At 45.1% G+C, this 16,266-nt stretch overlaps 1 protein-coding gene across 14 annotated transcripts in view; it reads left to right on the top strand.

Annotated features, from left to right (window-relative positions):
- The window catches only part of Atp8a2 (ATPase phospholipid transporting 8A2), a 532,902-nt gene that overhangs the window by 396,040 nt on the left and 120,596 nt on the right, over positions 1–16,266 (top strand). For all 14 annotated transcript variants that reach the window (XM_039093999.2, XM_039093996.2, XM_039093997.2 and 11 more), the window contains 3 exons: positions 3,518–3,579; positions 3,764–3,820; positions 5,466–5,573. In XM_039093999.2, the coding sequence (XP_038949927.1) occupies positions 3,518–3,579; positions 3,764–3,820; positions 5,466–5,573 (227 nt within the window). The remainder of the gene's footprint in view (positions 1–3,517; positions 3,580–3,763; positions 3,821–5,465; positions 5,574–16,266) is intronic.

Here is a 16,266-nt window from a genome sequence, read left to right as displayed (position 1 = left end):
GTGTCTTTGTGAAATACCGTCAGCCTCGCCCTTTGGAATATTCTAAAGAAGTTGCCTGAGCATTCTGTCTGTGCAGAAAATGAGACATACTTTTCTTGTAAATTGTGGCTTTTCCCACAACTATTTTCAAAGAAATTTTGCATACAACATTTTGGGTACCGTAACTACTAAGTATGGTGGCCGTGTGACTTTGTCCCTGTTGTCCACAAAAGTCTGCTGTGGTGACTGTGCCTCCAGGATCTCATCTGTCTAAGCTACATTATTTCAAACAACTTGTATCTGGAACTACAGACTCCCAAGCTGCTTGGGTTTGGCTCCTCTTGACCTCAGACTCTCCATGTGTCAGTGAGTGGCCCGCTCTCCAGGATGGCTCTCTTCCCTTGTATATGACCTGAGCACCATCATGGCAGTGGGTCTGGCGAGCATTGTTTTAGGCTTCGTGGGTAAGGCTGCTGTGAGCGTCCATGTGCGAGCTTCTGTGTTCCCTTCACATTTTCATTTTTCTTGGGAATTACTGAGTCGTGTAATGGATGTGCGCAATCTTTTTTTTTAGGAAGTGCCAGCAGTTTCCCGAAATGTCCGCACAGCTTACTCGGCTTCCGGCCGTGTGAGAACGGTTCGGTTTTAGGTCTACGCCCTCTCTCTGAGTGGGTGGGAACTCATTCATTGAGTGGCATTGAGATCGTTTCCTTTATGCACAATCTCGTTGGGCTTCTCTGAGTCCCTATTACCCATCCGTATATCTTCTCCGCTAAATATGTCTAGGAAGGTCCTTTATTCATCTCTGTATTGAGTTTAATACTGTTGGACTCTACACACAAGCTTCTCTCCACTCTTTTGTTTCTTTCCTGCTTTGTTGCTGGCGTTAACCGAAGTGTAAAAGTCTCTCGTGTTGTTCAGGACCCATCAGTCCTGATTGTCACCATGCCTTTGTTGCTTTCTCTTGAGTTCCTAAATCTGGAGCTGAAGAGATAGACTGCTCTCATTTATTCTAAAGGTTGTGTTTTGGGGGCTCTGTGATCGTGCTCTGTTAATTTTAGATTGTGATAATAGGTACAGAGATAAATAAACTCAGCGGCTTTAATCATTCACTACACAGAGCTTGCTCTTCCAGCTGTTTGCAGTGTGTCATTGCCTCCAACTTTTAGCTCATTAAGCAATAATATGCTCTCTTTTCCCTCCACCCAAGCATCTGGGATTTTTTTTCTTTTCTTTTTCTTTTTTCTTTTTCTTTTTTTTTTTTACGATTTGTTTGTTTAATGCTTGAGTGCTCTGCCTGCATGTACACCTGCAGGCCAGAAGAGGGCACCAGATCCCATTACAGATGGTTGTGAGCCACCACATGGGTGCTGGGAATTGAACTCGGGACCTCTGGAAGAGCAGCCAGTGAGTGATCTTAAGCAGTGAAGCCATCTCTCCAGCCCCTGGGGTTTCTTTCTTGAACTGATTTTTTTTCAGTTGACAAAAAGGAGCCAGGGTTCTGCAGTGGTGTGTTACTCTGTTGTCACCAGTATCGCCCACCTGCACAGTTGGATGCCTTCCCTACCAAACCACCACCGTTCCTGTCATATCCTGTCTCTGTTCACCTGTCAGCTGCACTGTTCCTGTGAGAATATTCAAAACTATATCCTCTAAGGTTCTGCATCTTTCAGTACTCCTTAGTCATGATTACCACAGAAGTGTAGACTCTGGTACAGTCCACCTCTATTGGCCTCTCCACACACCCCCCTCACCCCAAGTCTCTGGCCAGAGGTCTTCCAGATGGACTTTGAGTGCATCAAGTACCATTTTCCATAGAATTCTTAGCAGATTCTCCTCTTTCTAGGAGCCTGTTTTTTGATAGTGATTGAACTATGACTGTCAAATGACCTCTCTGTCATTCTGGTCTGTTCACCTATCACCTCTTTAATTAAAGTAACAACCTCTGGTCACTCTGCACTCAGATCGTCTACCTTGCATGTCTTAATGCATGACTGTACCCCAGTCTGTTCACCTGTGTGTGTTCTGTTCCCCCACTGCCATCCAAACTGCATGGAGACAGGAGCCTTCTCTTCCCAGTTCCCATCATCTTTTACATAGAGCAGGCTTGAGCACACCACAGATTGAGCTTGCTCCTTTCATGAGTGTGATCTTTGCTAGACTCGAATAAACAACTCCTGACTAATCTTTGTCTTTAAAGTGCTGCATCTACTGTTAGAATAATCTTAGATCCAGGTACTCTCTCAGTTTAGACTGACTGTTTGTAAAGACAGGGATGAATGTCCCTGCCTTGGGACTGGAAGCATTTTCTAGCTCAGAGATTTTGGACTGTGGAATATTAGCAAACACTTCACTCATTGAATATTCCTAATCCAGAACCTAAAAGGTGTCCATGGGATTTTGAAGCACTTCAGACTTTGAGTTTTCAGAGAAGCATGTGCAGCCCACACCTCAGTGTGTCGTCTTACTGAAACATTTAGCTGTCCCCTTCTTAAACTTTCTCTTCATTTGCTTTAAACTGGGTTCGCCTACACCTTCACATGTCTCCCCAAGTCTCCAGAGCATTCTTTTTATGTCTGTGGTGGAATCTCTTTCTGATCTCCTAGTGCCGACCCCAATGGCAGCCATGAAAGTTTCAGTGCTGTGGGTGCTTGCTACACTGTGCTTCGTCTTCCTCTGGTCACACACTGACCTCTCAGACCAGTAGCAAAGTTATGCCCTAGAGCTGTACCCACAGACCCATCCACTGCCGGAGTCCACCTAGGACTCAACCTGGTCTTCCCACCATTGTAGGAAAATAGACAGAGTCTTCAGCGGGTTAGATGACGTGGACAGCAGCCGTCGTGCTGGAAACGTGATCCCAGAAGTCCTTACCACCCAGTTCATGGACCCCAGATCTGAACCTGAATGTGAAGGAGGGACGCTTACTCAGGAAGCCATCCCTGACTTTAAAATAGTTTTGCACTTTCAGGATCAGAGTCAGATTCCCACAGGGCGAGTCTCACTGAGCAGAGTCCCTCTTCTATCATGGCTGCTAGGGACCTTATAGAGCTACCCTTGGAAAGAAAGAAACATGAAGATGGAGCTTAAAATACCCAATTCTGCTTTGAAACACCTCTCACTGGGTCCCTTCTGCTCCCAGAATCCCGTGTGGTTTCAAACGAGAAGAATGAATATCTCCCCAAATAGATTCAGTCACTTTGCACTAATTTCGATGATTTAGCAAAAGTTAAAAGAGAAAGGCTAAGAATGCTGAGGCGATTGCTTTGTGCTCACACCAGTCCTTCGCTGCCTGCTCTCCTGCCAGACAAAAAGACACTTCGATCTTAGAAAGATATAAGTTCAATGCAAATCAAGCATTTGTTTTATTCAAAAGTCTGATCCTTTGTTTTACTCGCTTGGCTTAAAAATAAGATGAAAAACAATATCGTTGTCTTTTTTTAATGTTCTTAAACATGAAACATGAAAATGAAACAAAAACAAAACCAGATTGCACTATAGCCTTCTAGAAGCTAACAGTGGCTTCTTTGTTTTCCAGATACTCCGCTAACCAGTGGTCACGCCACAGACTATTTGTTTGTTGGAAATATTGTTTACACGGTAAGTTTAGCACCGCTGAGCCGTTCGTAAAGGGAGCACATGTGGGTTAAACCTCCCCAGACATGCAACGCTTTCCACATTAGCATGAGTTACTCCATGTCTTTATGGGCTGTGGATTCCTTGAAGTTCAGAGTGACGGAGAAATACTTGCGTCACACAAAACGCCTCTCTCTTTTTTTCACAGTACGTTGTGGTCACAGTTTGTTTGAAAGCTGGTTTGGAGACGACAGCTTGGACTAAAGTGAGTTTTCCTTGGAATTATTCCTTTCGCTATGATAGATAGTTGTGTGCAGTGACCTCCGTTTAATCCTTGAGGAAACAGTAAATACTCTACAGTTGTCTTATTTCAAAATTTTCAAGTAAAAAAAAATAGTTTTGATCTTTATAAAGGCCAATTTGGGATTCGGCCATACCTACTGCTTCATTTACTTGACTCCTAGCATGGCTTAAAGCTATTGACTGGGGCCTGGGGAGAGAGGAGGCAGGAAAGGGAGGAGAGAGAGAAAGGGAGAGAGAAAGTGTAGTATTTACACATAACTTTTACACATGACTTCTCTCTGACATTCCTCTGTTGTCTCTCAACCTTTGTGTTCTCAGATAAAGAGGGTGCACTGGGGCACATACAGTTAAGTCATTTTTTTTCCTCCTAAAATCTCATGGAAAACACACTGTGAAACTATTGGCCACGATTAAAGGATATTAATTTAGCTAGCGAGCCCAGGGTTGCTTTATCAGCATCCTGTTTCCTATTTGGTCCTTTCCGAGATGGGATCGCAACCACCGCTCACAGCACCTCTCTGCCGTAGGGTAACTGTGGATCACTTACCTCCTGCTCTGATAGGCTAAGGGGCTGGGAGGCGAGGTCAGCACGGAGCCCTGCAATCAGTTCGAGGATGGTGGCAGTGATTCCGGGAGGTGGGAACAGTGCCTGGAATATTGCAGGGAGCTGTAGTGAGTGCGATAATATGGAAGTACTTGTTCAAAAAGAGAACCTGAAGGGCAGAGCTTGCTGACGGGTTGGATCGTAGGTTGTAAAGAGAAAAGTCACGGATCATATTAAGAGCACAAAAGAGGAAGACCAGCAACTCAAAGGGGTATAAGATAACCATTTGATCTCACAGAAGTGAAGAGTAGAATTAAATTGTGATGTACCCTGCACCCCTGGGCAAAGCAGGGGTGCAGGGTACATCAGTCACGTTAATGTTCTGTAGGAAATGGGCTGACTGTGCTGAGGGCTCACTAATTGTACCTTTCAATACCCTGGAAGAAAGAGTTTTGAATGGTCCCCACATGGAGAAATGATGTTTTGTGAATGTGGGTACTCCAGGCGCCTGATCTGATCAGTATACATTACAAACATGTATTGGAATGTCACACTGTACTTATAAGTGTGAACAGTTGTATGTGGGTTTTTGAAACTCTGTTAAATACAATATTTCCAGTGTTTAAAAGAGGTACTATCCATTCCAAGGTGTTTTTTAAGTAATCTCTGCACTAAGTAGCACAGATGTTGTCTCTAAGTGATATGTAAGAACATTCTGTCCATTTGTCCAGAGATGGCTGAACCCTCGTTTTATAAAGCAAACACTTGAGATAACCCGGGGTGGGAGGACTATGGCTGGGATGTGGATTTTAGAGGGAGGTTAGGGCTCCAAGCTCTTTCATCTTCAGGTTGGTTTAAGCCACCAATAATTTGAATTCATCATTAAAAATTTTAAGACAAGGAACTCTTTCTGAGTTCTCCAGTCACTAGGATATCCTGAGTTTCTTCCAATCAAGAAAGGGGCTTGGGTGTGGAATGAGGGGTAGGCAACATCTTGACTGGAGTGAACTTCCCCTTCCAAGGCCAGCAGAGGGACCTGTCTAAGCATTCATTTCTTCCACAGTTCAGTCACCTGGCAGTGTGGGGAAGCATGCTGATCTGGTTGGTGTTCTTTGGTGTCTATTCAACCTTCTGGCCGACCATCCCCATCGCTCCTGACATGAAAGGGCAGGTCAGTACTGTGAACCATGTGTGTGTCTCCGTTGTGTTTGTGCACATGTGAGTGAAGCGGCTTTCTGTGTCCTGTGATGTTGAACCTTAGTAAAGGTTTTGCAGGCTGCTTGCATCAAAACTTACCAGGAGAGGAAGCAACTAAAGCAGCTAGAAGAGGTTGTCTTGTCCACAGAAGTGGTGTGAGAAATGTAAAAGTGGTGTGAAAAAAAAACATGAAAGATTTCACCCTAAGTCCTCTAACTTACAGCGTGCCCACACGTCTGTAGTTCTGCACTGAGTGTCTACTGTTTGTGGCCCTTGGAAGATAGGAATGGGTTTGAAGCAGTCTTGAGCAAGGCTTGTGTTGATTACAAGTTCAGTTATTAAGTATATAATTAGCTGCTTAATTGGTAACTGGTCACTTGTAAAATATTACCCTAATAACTCTAGTAACCAGATAATTGGTCCGCCAATGCCACTCTTTGTTTATCTCTTCAAGCCATCGAAAAGCACTGAGATTAGAGACCTTACAATTGTTTGAATTGTTTCTGATATTTTGTTTTTACATTATTATGTGTAACTGTCTAACATTGAGTCACTAACAATGACCAATTAGGTCATAGAAAGCAAGTTGAAATTGAACAACTGTGTGTCTGTGTCTTTATCCTCGGATTCAAGGGAAAGTGGAAGGGGGTTGGTAGTACCGCCGACTTTTCCAGGCAAAGGCAGTACAGCATAAAACTACACGCTACAGCAGAACTCTATCACATTGGGTATACAGGAAAGGAGCTGGGTATGGCCTAAAGCATAAAACTTAGTTCACAAGTGAGACTGTGTGAGCCCACCCCATAAACCCACGCTGCCTTGCACATAATCAGAATCCTGTGAGATGCCCAGGAGGGTGCCCCAAGCCCTAGTCTTTAGGAACTCTATGAAGTCTCACTAGCTAGGCTCATCCCTCTTTGTAAAATGAAGCACCAATGTGTTACCACTTTAGGTCCATTCTATATGCTCCATGTTTTCTTCCCAAACAGCCAGAAACTCACTGTCTGTTCTGCCTTGGCAGCTGCCTAGATCCAAGCAAACATGTACAACCCTAGATCTCAATTATCTGTGAGATCGTTATTGTCTCTTACACTAGACACCTGCTATAGGGCTTGTGCTTGGAGTAGACCTCCATGATAGTCTAGCTTCCTACGTTGCAGTAGGATGCTTAAAATGCTGGAAACAAGAGCAGAGCTAGGAAGAGATCAACTTAGGATCAGGTATGGCAGTCCTGACCAGTGGTTCTGCCTCATTCTACAGAAATGAACCCAAAGCCCTGGGTCTACCTAAGTCTAGATGCATGCCCAAGAGCTTTCATTCATGAGACAGCCCAGGGCTTTTATCACTTGTCTTTTACCTGGTAAGCAAATCAGCCAATATCCCTGAGTGCTCTGGTCCTCCTTGAATGTGAGAATCAAGGGTGCTGGCCCTGCCCTGCAGCAGTGGGCTTGCAGGACATGCTTCCCCCTCCCCGGCAACCTCAACTTCATCTCTGATTTATATAAGGAAAGGAATCAAACGGCACACAAGTGTATAAATTAGAGGAGAATCACAGCTGACAAGATGGAGTTGGTGGGTTCCTGACTGACAGACAAGACTGTCCCTTTTAAATGCTTCCCTTCCTTGACTGCTCTAGCCGGCCCTATTCTGTGTACACTCACATTAGTAACTACACTTCTAAAGTGGAGAATTGGGCCATTTGCCAATCCTCATTCTCATAACATGGCTGACTTTCAAACTACAGAGGGGCCACGAGTTCATCACGGAGCTATTAGGGTGCTCATAGCTCCCCTGGGCAAGGCCAAAGGTTATGGGTATCATATGCTAGATGACAACAGTTCAGTCAACAGATGACAACATACATTTATGGACAGTCCCATGATATCCTATAGCCCAATGACATCATATCATAGCCGTCTCGGTGTGTGTAAATACTCTCCATGGGAAATGAGGAAATCACCATAGGATTCATTTCCCAGATGTCCCACTCATTAAGTGTTGCATGGCCATCCCTGCAGCAAGCTATTCCCACCAACAAGGAGTTAAGAAGAGCTCCTATTTAATTAAAGTACACAGCACTTTTGTATGAAAACTTTATATTTTACTTAAACAGTGGCGTCTTCTTCCTTTCTGTCTGTTGGTTTCATCAGGAAGCAAATGGGTCATTTTGAAACAAGATAGCTAGCTATGACTAAGGTTTCTGCTTGGCGTCAAGTGAAAGTACTGATAGTTTTCATCAAAGATCTGTTTGGCATCTATAGTCTTCCTCTGGGGTAAGGTCCACATGAGGAAGAGTGTGAGAGTTCAAAGTGGCTCTCATGCCCTGGCCTAAGACAGCATCTCACCTGCTATCTGATTCAGAAGTCTCTGGATTCTCTGGGAAGTGGCAAGAATGAATTAAAGACTGGGTATGGTGCTAAACAATCACACCTACAGAAAGAGCGCCTGGGACTATGCTGACATACCAGTGAAGCCTAAGTCAGTCGCAGGAGGAACTGTGTCCAAACACACAGCAGCTGGGTTCAGGCTGGCCAGAGGAGGAAGGCTCCCAAGGGAGATTACTGCAAGCATGCCCAAGCTGCTCCTAAGAGTAAGGAGCATTCTAGGAAAAGGATGTTTGTGGAAATTAATATTTTAAGAATGCACCAGGAGGTGGAGGCACATGCCTTTAATCCTAGCAATTCAAAGGAAGAGGCAAGTAGATCTTTGAGTTCAAGGCCAGCCTGATCTACACAGTGAGTTCCAGGACAACCAGGACTACACAGGGAAACCCTGTCTCAAAAAAAAATTTTAAGAATGCTTCCAGTGATTTTCATAAACGATTCTTTGTAGTTGACTACACAGTGGGTTTTTGGCAAATGAACATAATTCTTTGAAGCTCTAAGAATTAAAGTAGTATCTAATAATGGCAACTGTTATCCCAGCCCCCACCCCAACCCAGAGCCAGAGACAGATGTGGCAGCAAGCAGTCTGTCTATTCATAACATCTTCAGCCATTGAAAAGATACATTGTTTCTCCTGAGATTTTCCCCACCAATGTGATTAAGTATTTCTTTGTCTAGTCTATTCCATTTGGAGTTTTTCTCACGGGGTTGAAGGCAGGTCTTCCCTTGCCGGCAGAGGGAAGGAAGGGTATAGAATGAAAGCTCTTTCCCACTGTCAGAGTGTCATCTTCCCTACAGCACCTTGTGATGCGATATAGAAAGCCCAGCAGCCACCCAGGAAGTCCCAGTGAACATCTGTGGAATCAAAGAAGCTATCTTGGAACTCTTCTAAAGACATAGCATTCCAAGGGTTCTAAGGAATTCTTCATTTTTCAAGGCACACACTTAGATTTATAGTAAATTAAGAATTCAGTTTGTGTCTGTCATGGTGAATGGCATGGCCCTGGGCTATAGAGGATCGATGAGAATGGTTTTCCCAGTGTACCATAACCGTGCAGTAGAAACTTCTCCATCACAGCTTAAATGCTCGGAAGTAGAGCACAGCTAAGTCCCTTAGCATACCTCCATGTACCCAAAGTTCCCTGCTGCTGTGGGGCCTCTAGGGGAACTGGGAAACTAGGATGGTACTGTTTGAATTTTCTTCAAGTAATTCCCAGGGCTTCTGATGTGAGGGAAGGCCATGTGAAGGGAGGCACCAAACTTAACCTTTGCTCTGACATCAGGAGACAGAGATCCTGCCCCAGTCAGAGCCATCTCACCCTTGGGCACATTTCTTGGCCTTCGATGACTTCCTAATCAGCAAAGTCAGAATAAGGTCATCCATGCTAATCGCTGTGGAGATAGCCTATGGGAAATCAAGAATACGCATGTTCTCCTTCCCTGGAAGGACGGATGAGTTTTGAATCTTCCTGCAAAGAAGTATTACAACAATTTAAAACCCCAATGCTTTTGGCCAAGGAATTTTAGAAATTCTAAGTGAATTTTTCTCAATAGTGGCTGTTGACTGCTTGCATTAGGTTCATCCAGGTTGCCTGTTAAAATGGCAGTCCCTCAAGATGATACGTGCATGTTATTATCAAATACACATGCAGAGAGAGAGAGAGAGAGACAGACAGAGAGAGAGAGAGAGAGAGAGAGAGAGAGAGAGAGAGAGAGAGAGAGAGAGTCAAGTCTCTAGGTGTACAAGCTGAGTTTAAAGATCACTGCTCTAAAATATCCCACTGTAACATTCTAGCGCTGCCTTGCAGATGCATAAGAGATGGTTGTGCACCGAAAAGACCTGCATTTGACCAAATTCTCCTGGTCAGGGATTATGTGAGATACACCAGGTAGTCCCCATGAGTGCCTCAAGTCAGTTCAGATTTCTAAATAGGGAATTGTACCAAATACATTACGTGGCTTGCCATGGAAAAATACTCCTCACCAACTCTTTTCCCCCTTTAAAGTTCATTTCATTGCTAATAAAAGAGAAGGGAAAGCCATCTCACTTCAAAGCTTACAAACTGCTAACTCTGACTTCAGTGCCAAACACCGGGCCCCTGCCAGTTACTGGAATGGAGCAGGGTTTTTTTTTTCCTCCCCTAAATGTGGGGATGGATGGATATATTTGTGAGTTTTCCAAACATACTTGGGAACGGAGTGCACACCCACTAGGCCAAGTGCAAGCAGACTAAGGAAGGCACGGGCATGTCGAAAGGCTGTCATTGAGTCAGACCAAGCTGTGGCTCTTCTTCCCCAAAATGTTGTCTCCCTGGATTGCACCGTCCAGTGGATTTCAGTCTGGGAGTGCTCACATGAGATGTTTGCAGGTTACATGTGTTTCAACAGGTAAGCGGAGGAGGCATGCAGACCATCTCGTGCGGCTGCAATTCTAAGGTCTCTCCCAAGGACCAGGGTTGCCAGGTGGCCATTGCCCAAGCACCAGGTGGGCCTCGTCCTCCAGTTAGTGGCCCTGGTGTGATAGAGGGTCATCCACCAGCCTTCATCTTTCCAAGGTGTTTTCACAGTTCCTGACTTGTGACTTCGTCCAGGCATGCCCCTTGGGCCTTGTTTTCTCCCCCTGACTACAGGGGAGTGCTTAGCTGCCCTGTAGGAGGAACTGTCTCTAAAGCTCAAAGGAGGCATTTGCTCCCTCAAGAAGTCTATATAGAGCCGCTCACCTTCTCTTCAACAGGGTGTGGATGCAACTGTAGGCCTGAATTCTCAGCGCTCCTCAAACACTAACATATACACAGTTTCCTAGTCCATGGCACCACCCACAAGTCCTTAGGTCACTGGAAATGTGTGCTTGAAGGGACACTGGGTTTCCTGTCCTTCTGCCTTCTTTTGCTTCCTCCAAGTAGGGATTGATTTTGTTCTGTATAATATATATATATATATATATATATATATATATATATATATATATATATAAAGTTGGAGGCCCTGTGACCCCATGAGCTTGCCTCTAATTCTCGCCAGCGATGGGAGCTCATCCCTGTGTCCTACCCACTTCTCAGCGGAACTTCAGAAGTGTTAGCTTTGGTGATAAAGAGCCGTGTCCAACGGCTTCCTGTTCAGTGTGGATTCTGCTTGTGACCGTGGGGCCTGAGCTGAGTTAACCCGAGACCTTTACCCAGCTAAGTCCATCCTTTATATTATCCATGCTTGTGGTACTTCTGAGCTTCCATCGTTGCCAGCGGAGACAACGGTACATAGAGGGACAGTGTGTACCTGAGGATGAGTGGAGAAACTAGAGAGAAGACACATGTGAATACCAGCAAGTGGTGTGCATTCCACAATGGCTGACTGTCAGACAAAGCACAGTTTCTCTTTTCTGGTGGGTTGGCTCCAGGACCCCATGGAGTACCGCCATGCTCCGTCTTTCTTTTGACCTGGGTTCTGGGGGTCACACTTGGGCCTCTTCGCTTGTGCAGTAAGCCCTTTCACTAAATGAGCCGTCTCCCCAGCCCCTGCCCACAATTTTCTAAAACCATTTCCTCTGATGGCTAAATGCACAGATACACAGCATACATATGTAGAAGTGTGACTGTAAACATTTCACATAGATACACTGTATGTGTGCGATTACATACATAGTGAATTAAACAGTTTGTTCACAAATCTGCAACTGTCTGGAGAGACTGAGACTTGGAGGCTCTGTGGCCAGACAGGGTAGGCATGGGGATTCCTACAAGTCCCTTAGCCTTCAGGGTCTGAGCCACCATCCTGTTCCTGCAGACAGCAGCAAGGTTGATGAGAAAGCAGGTGTCTGCCAAATGTCACTCAATCCTCCTTAAAACGTTGCATTACATTTTATCAAAGTGGCCTGCCCTGCAATGAGATGGAGTCTTAAACACACGGGTGTGAAATTTCAGGCAACGGACATTATTTTGAGAAGATGTAATAGAACACGCCAAATTTGGGGAACCAGTGCTCCCCTCCCCCACTGCACAGTTCTCTCCCTTTGGGCAACCTATTTAATTTTGTCCTCGTTTTCAAGGGTGCTGTACGCTAGAAGTCAGGTGGCTTCGATGGTTCGGTTAGAGGTTTTGTGGTGGCACATTTGTCATTCATTCTTGTTAATTTTTAAATATCTGTCAGCAGATTAAAGTGCAGATTTTTTAGTTTGTAATATTCGTGCCTGGCAGTCACAGGGCCTGATTTATGTGGTTTGGGACTTCTCCTTCCACATCGTATGTGGAAATGTGTTTTGGGCGACAGCCGTGTTCCCATTGCACAAAGACACCTACTTGTCTCACATCTTCAGAGGGCAGTGGCCCTGTCTGGTATCCAGTGACCAATGTATCAATTCCCCTTCCCAGAGCGGGTGGGAGTCAAAGGGAACAAGGGTTATTGAAAAAGGCCACCAAGCCAAAGAGCTGTACAAGAAAACATGACCAGGATAGGTTAGATGAGAAAAAAGGACTTGAAATGGAATTACAGACTACTATGTAACCATGGCCAGGACATGGCTGATTTACATAAATAACAACAGAAAGCTTGGTGTGGACACCAACGCAAAGCTCGTGGTGGCCCGGCTCAGTGAAGAGGATCCAAGGGCCTGGAGAAGCTGAAGTAACGAACTTCAGTATGAAGCGGTGGGGTGTGGAAGAGGTTTGGGCGGAGAAAATGTCAGGCATGGGCTTTAGCAGCATCTGGCTTCCCGTAAATCACGGAGGTGATTTCATGGGTGACGCGAGGTTCCTGGGGAATGGCTCCTTGGAGGACAAGGGGGCAGGGAGCTCCAGGTGACTGGCCGCTCAGAGCAGCTTCAAAGCAGCAGTAGATCCGGCACCCCTGCTGGGGGGATGCGGATGCAGGAGTCTTACTTACAAGGAAAGAAAGCATCTAACATTTGGAATTCTATCCCCAACCCTGCACCATAATTAAAGGAAAGAAAGGCAGTGGGCACCATGGTCAAGAACACTGTCGAACAAAAAGATGCAGGAGTGGGGAAGGGCGGGGGCGGAGGACCAGGAGCGTGTGTGACTGAGAAGGCCAGGTGGAGGGACAGACGAGAGGCTGAGACTAAGTGATGAGCTTGTTGGGACACTTTACCAGGTCTGGTAAGGGAAGAAAGAATGACCATGAAAAGAGATGTCCTGTAACTGAGTAAGTCTGGATCTTTCCCTTTCGTGATGAATGTGGGAAAAGGAATTCTAGAAACAAACGAGAGTAACGTTCTTGGGAGCTGTCTTTCTGACTGCCAGATTATTTAAAAGGTCCCTTAGAAAATCATGTCCTGTGGGGTTTTCTCCGTTTTATTTTTTATTTACTGTTCGAAGATCACACATTACATTAGAGTGTGATAAGACTTCCGTGTGACATCAAGTTAATAATCATAAATAACATTTTCAAACTCTGACATGAGCTTGATTCTAAAAAAAAAAAAAAAGTTACCCCATAGATTTTGATTCAGAGGTTGTTTGTTTGTTGTTCCATGTTTTTAGCAGATGCTGACGGTAGTCAGTGTCCTGCACAAGCTACACAGGGCTCCATTCAACCCTTGATTTTGTGAGGAAGGGCCTCACCGTATAGCTTAGGCTGGCCACCAGTTTACAGTTCTCTTACATCAACCTCTCAAGTATTAGGTTGGCCAGTGTGTGCCGCTGTAGCCAGAGACAGCTTCGTTTTTAATATGAAACAAAAATCAAGACACAACTATAGTTAACAAAGGTTTTCTCCAAAGGACTTATCATTGTTTGAAAAGTTACCCTACTCCATATTTAGATAAATTTATTAGAGTAATATTCTCTTACCCAGCATGAAAGTGATTTAATTTTATGTAGTTCTGACCTGTGCCATCTTGGTAAGAATACCATCTACCAGATGCTGTTTTAGCGTACTTTCTAAAAAAATTTTTTAAATGATTTTTTAAAGAAAAGTAATTACTCTTCATTCCCCTGTGTCCCTTATATAACTGTCTAACTTAGGAGTGCTGTTCTTAAAAGCTATTCTTTGAGTCCACAAAGACTACCTTTTTAGTCTTTAAAATTCTGAGACAAATGTTGGCCTGTGGAGATGGCTCAGTTGTTAAAGATGCTTGCTGTATACGCATGAGGACCTGAGTACAGTCCTCAGAGCACACAGAAGAAAAAAAGAATCGTTGTATAACGATGAGTGGTTATATTCCCAACACTGGACACCAACAGGCAGGTCTCTGGAGCTCACTGGCCGGACAGTCTAGCTGAATCAGTGAACACCGGGTCTGGTGGGATATTATATGTCTCAGGCTAGATGGTAGACAGCAAGTAAGAAGACACCCAGCCATGACCCTTGTATTCTGCATGCGTATGCACCCATATACACAAGGCGCATGCACGTGTGTGTGTGTGTGTCCCTGTCTGTCTGTCTGTCTGTCTGTCTGTCTGTCTGTGTGCTTTCCGTGCCTGTGAACCATCCATGAACCTTAAAATTCTCCATCTGTAGGGGTTGTCCCCGCTAGTCCCATCCTGGCACCTCCGCTCCTCCCCCACCTCTGTTGCTTTTTATAGCAAGTGACTTTTGAGGTCTTCCTGGCAAATAGAGTTTCAGTTTTAGGTCAAATTTCCACTCTGCTCCAGCTTTGCCCCGCAATAGAGCCTTCTCAAGCTGTTTGTACCAGAAAAATCCTTATCACATGAGTTTGGGAGCCATTTTCTAAGTCCCTAAGGCTGCTGGAGGAGAGTAGTTCTGCTCATTAAAGACTCATTAAGGACGTCACCTATGCAACTGCTGACAAAGGGGAAAAGCTCCTTTTCTAATGACTTCCTAACAAAGCTTCTATTGTGTGCAGAGGGACTGAAAGTGTGAAAGGCCACTCTTAGAAGGTCAGCAAGAAAATAACCAATTTGCTAAGTAGGTTGTAGAGGAAAAGCTAACCGTTTAACCACTTGCTTTCACTAGTCAAAAAGGTGGGGTCACTGCTGTCGCTTAGATAGGACCTTACAGATGGCCCCCACCAAAACCATGAAGACAGGGATGACCCAGAGGAGGAGATCAGCCTCAGAGTCCTCACCCTATCACGGCTCCTATAATCTCATGACGTATTGTATAGTTTCTATCAGAAGTAGCGCTAGTGACTAATGCTACACGATAACAACCATACGGTGAACTGAAAGAATTTGGGATAATTTCATGTCACTCATGCATGCGAATGGCTTCCTGGTCCCTCAGACCCTAAGCACTCTGCTTCTCCTTCTACTCCTCTCTGCACAGCCCCATCCTCTCTCCATTGTACTTGCTGAAGACTCTCAGCTATCTTTCCCCTTCTCCCTTACCACCCTCATCGGAGCAGCCTGTGCTGCCTCTTGCTAGAGCATTCATAGCAACGTGCTTTCTGCCGCACACCGGTGTCTACAGGGAGTGCCAAAGACGAAGAGTTTGCGTTTGACACCAAGGACAGTGACTGCTGTGAGGTCTGAGCCTGAACTTGGAATACCGAATTCTGTGTGGTTTGTTTCCACAAAAGTGTATCTGAAAACTGAAACTCACGCCAGCATTTCTCCTAAGGAGAAATTCTTCATCGTGGCAGTACCAAGTCGGGGTTACTGAAGGACAGCCGGATGCTCAGCCGGTCTGATTTGGGGCTTCACCTAAACATACAAAACATCAGTAGCCATCACGGTCAGGATCCTTAAGTGTAGGAAACACCAACAGACCTCACCAAAATGGCTTTGATCTAAGGAGCAGAAAAGATAAACAAAGACTGTCTATACTGCAGCCCAAAGAATATAGGAAAAGGCTAAATGGAGAGCCAGGCTTGGGAAGCTGGAGGGAACCAGCTGGGATGAAACACAACTATAACCCCAGAAAACTGGAGCAAGAGGGTTAGAAACGTCAGGGCAGCCTGGGCTACATAGTCAAACCCTGTCCATAATTAATAAGGGAGTGCTAAGGAAGAGGTAGCTTCCAGAGAGAGGAGAAAGAGTGTGTGTGGGAGAGAGGGGGAGGGGGAAGGCGAGAGGGGAAAGGGAAGGAGGGAGAGAGAGAGAGAGAGAGAGAGAGAGAGAGAGAGAGAGAGAGAGAGAGAGAGAGAGAGCCGGAGGCCTGTGGGACCTGGATGCACATGGGGCAGAGGGATGCAGATAACCAGATAATCTGAAAGTCAAATTTAACTACGTGTATAACAATTCAGAACCTGTCAGTGCCTAAAGCAATTTGAAAATAATCTTTATGTTTGCTCCAAGAAAATCCAGTAGCTAATCCATAGGGCTACCTCTGGGCAACCTTACTTTTCATAAACTGGCCAAGTAGCCCATC

This window comes from Rattus norvegicus, chromosome 15, assembly GCF_036323735.1.
Source record: "Rattus norvegicus strain BN/NHsdMcwi chromosome 15, GRCr8, whole genome shotgun sequence".
Classification (NCBI taxonomy): domain Eukaryota; kingdom Metazoa; phylum Chordata; class Mammalia; order Rodentia; family Muridae; genus Rattus; species Rattus norvegicus.
This window is presented reverse-complemented; position numbering and strand designations above follow the sequence as displayed.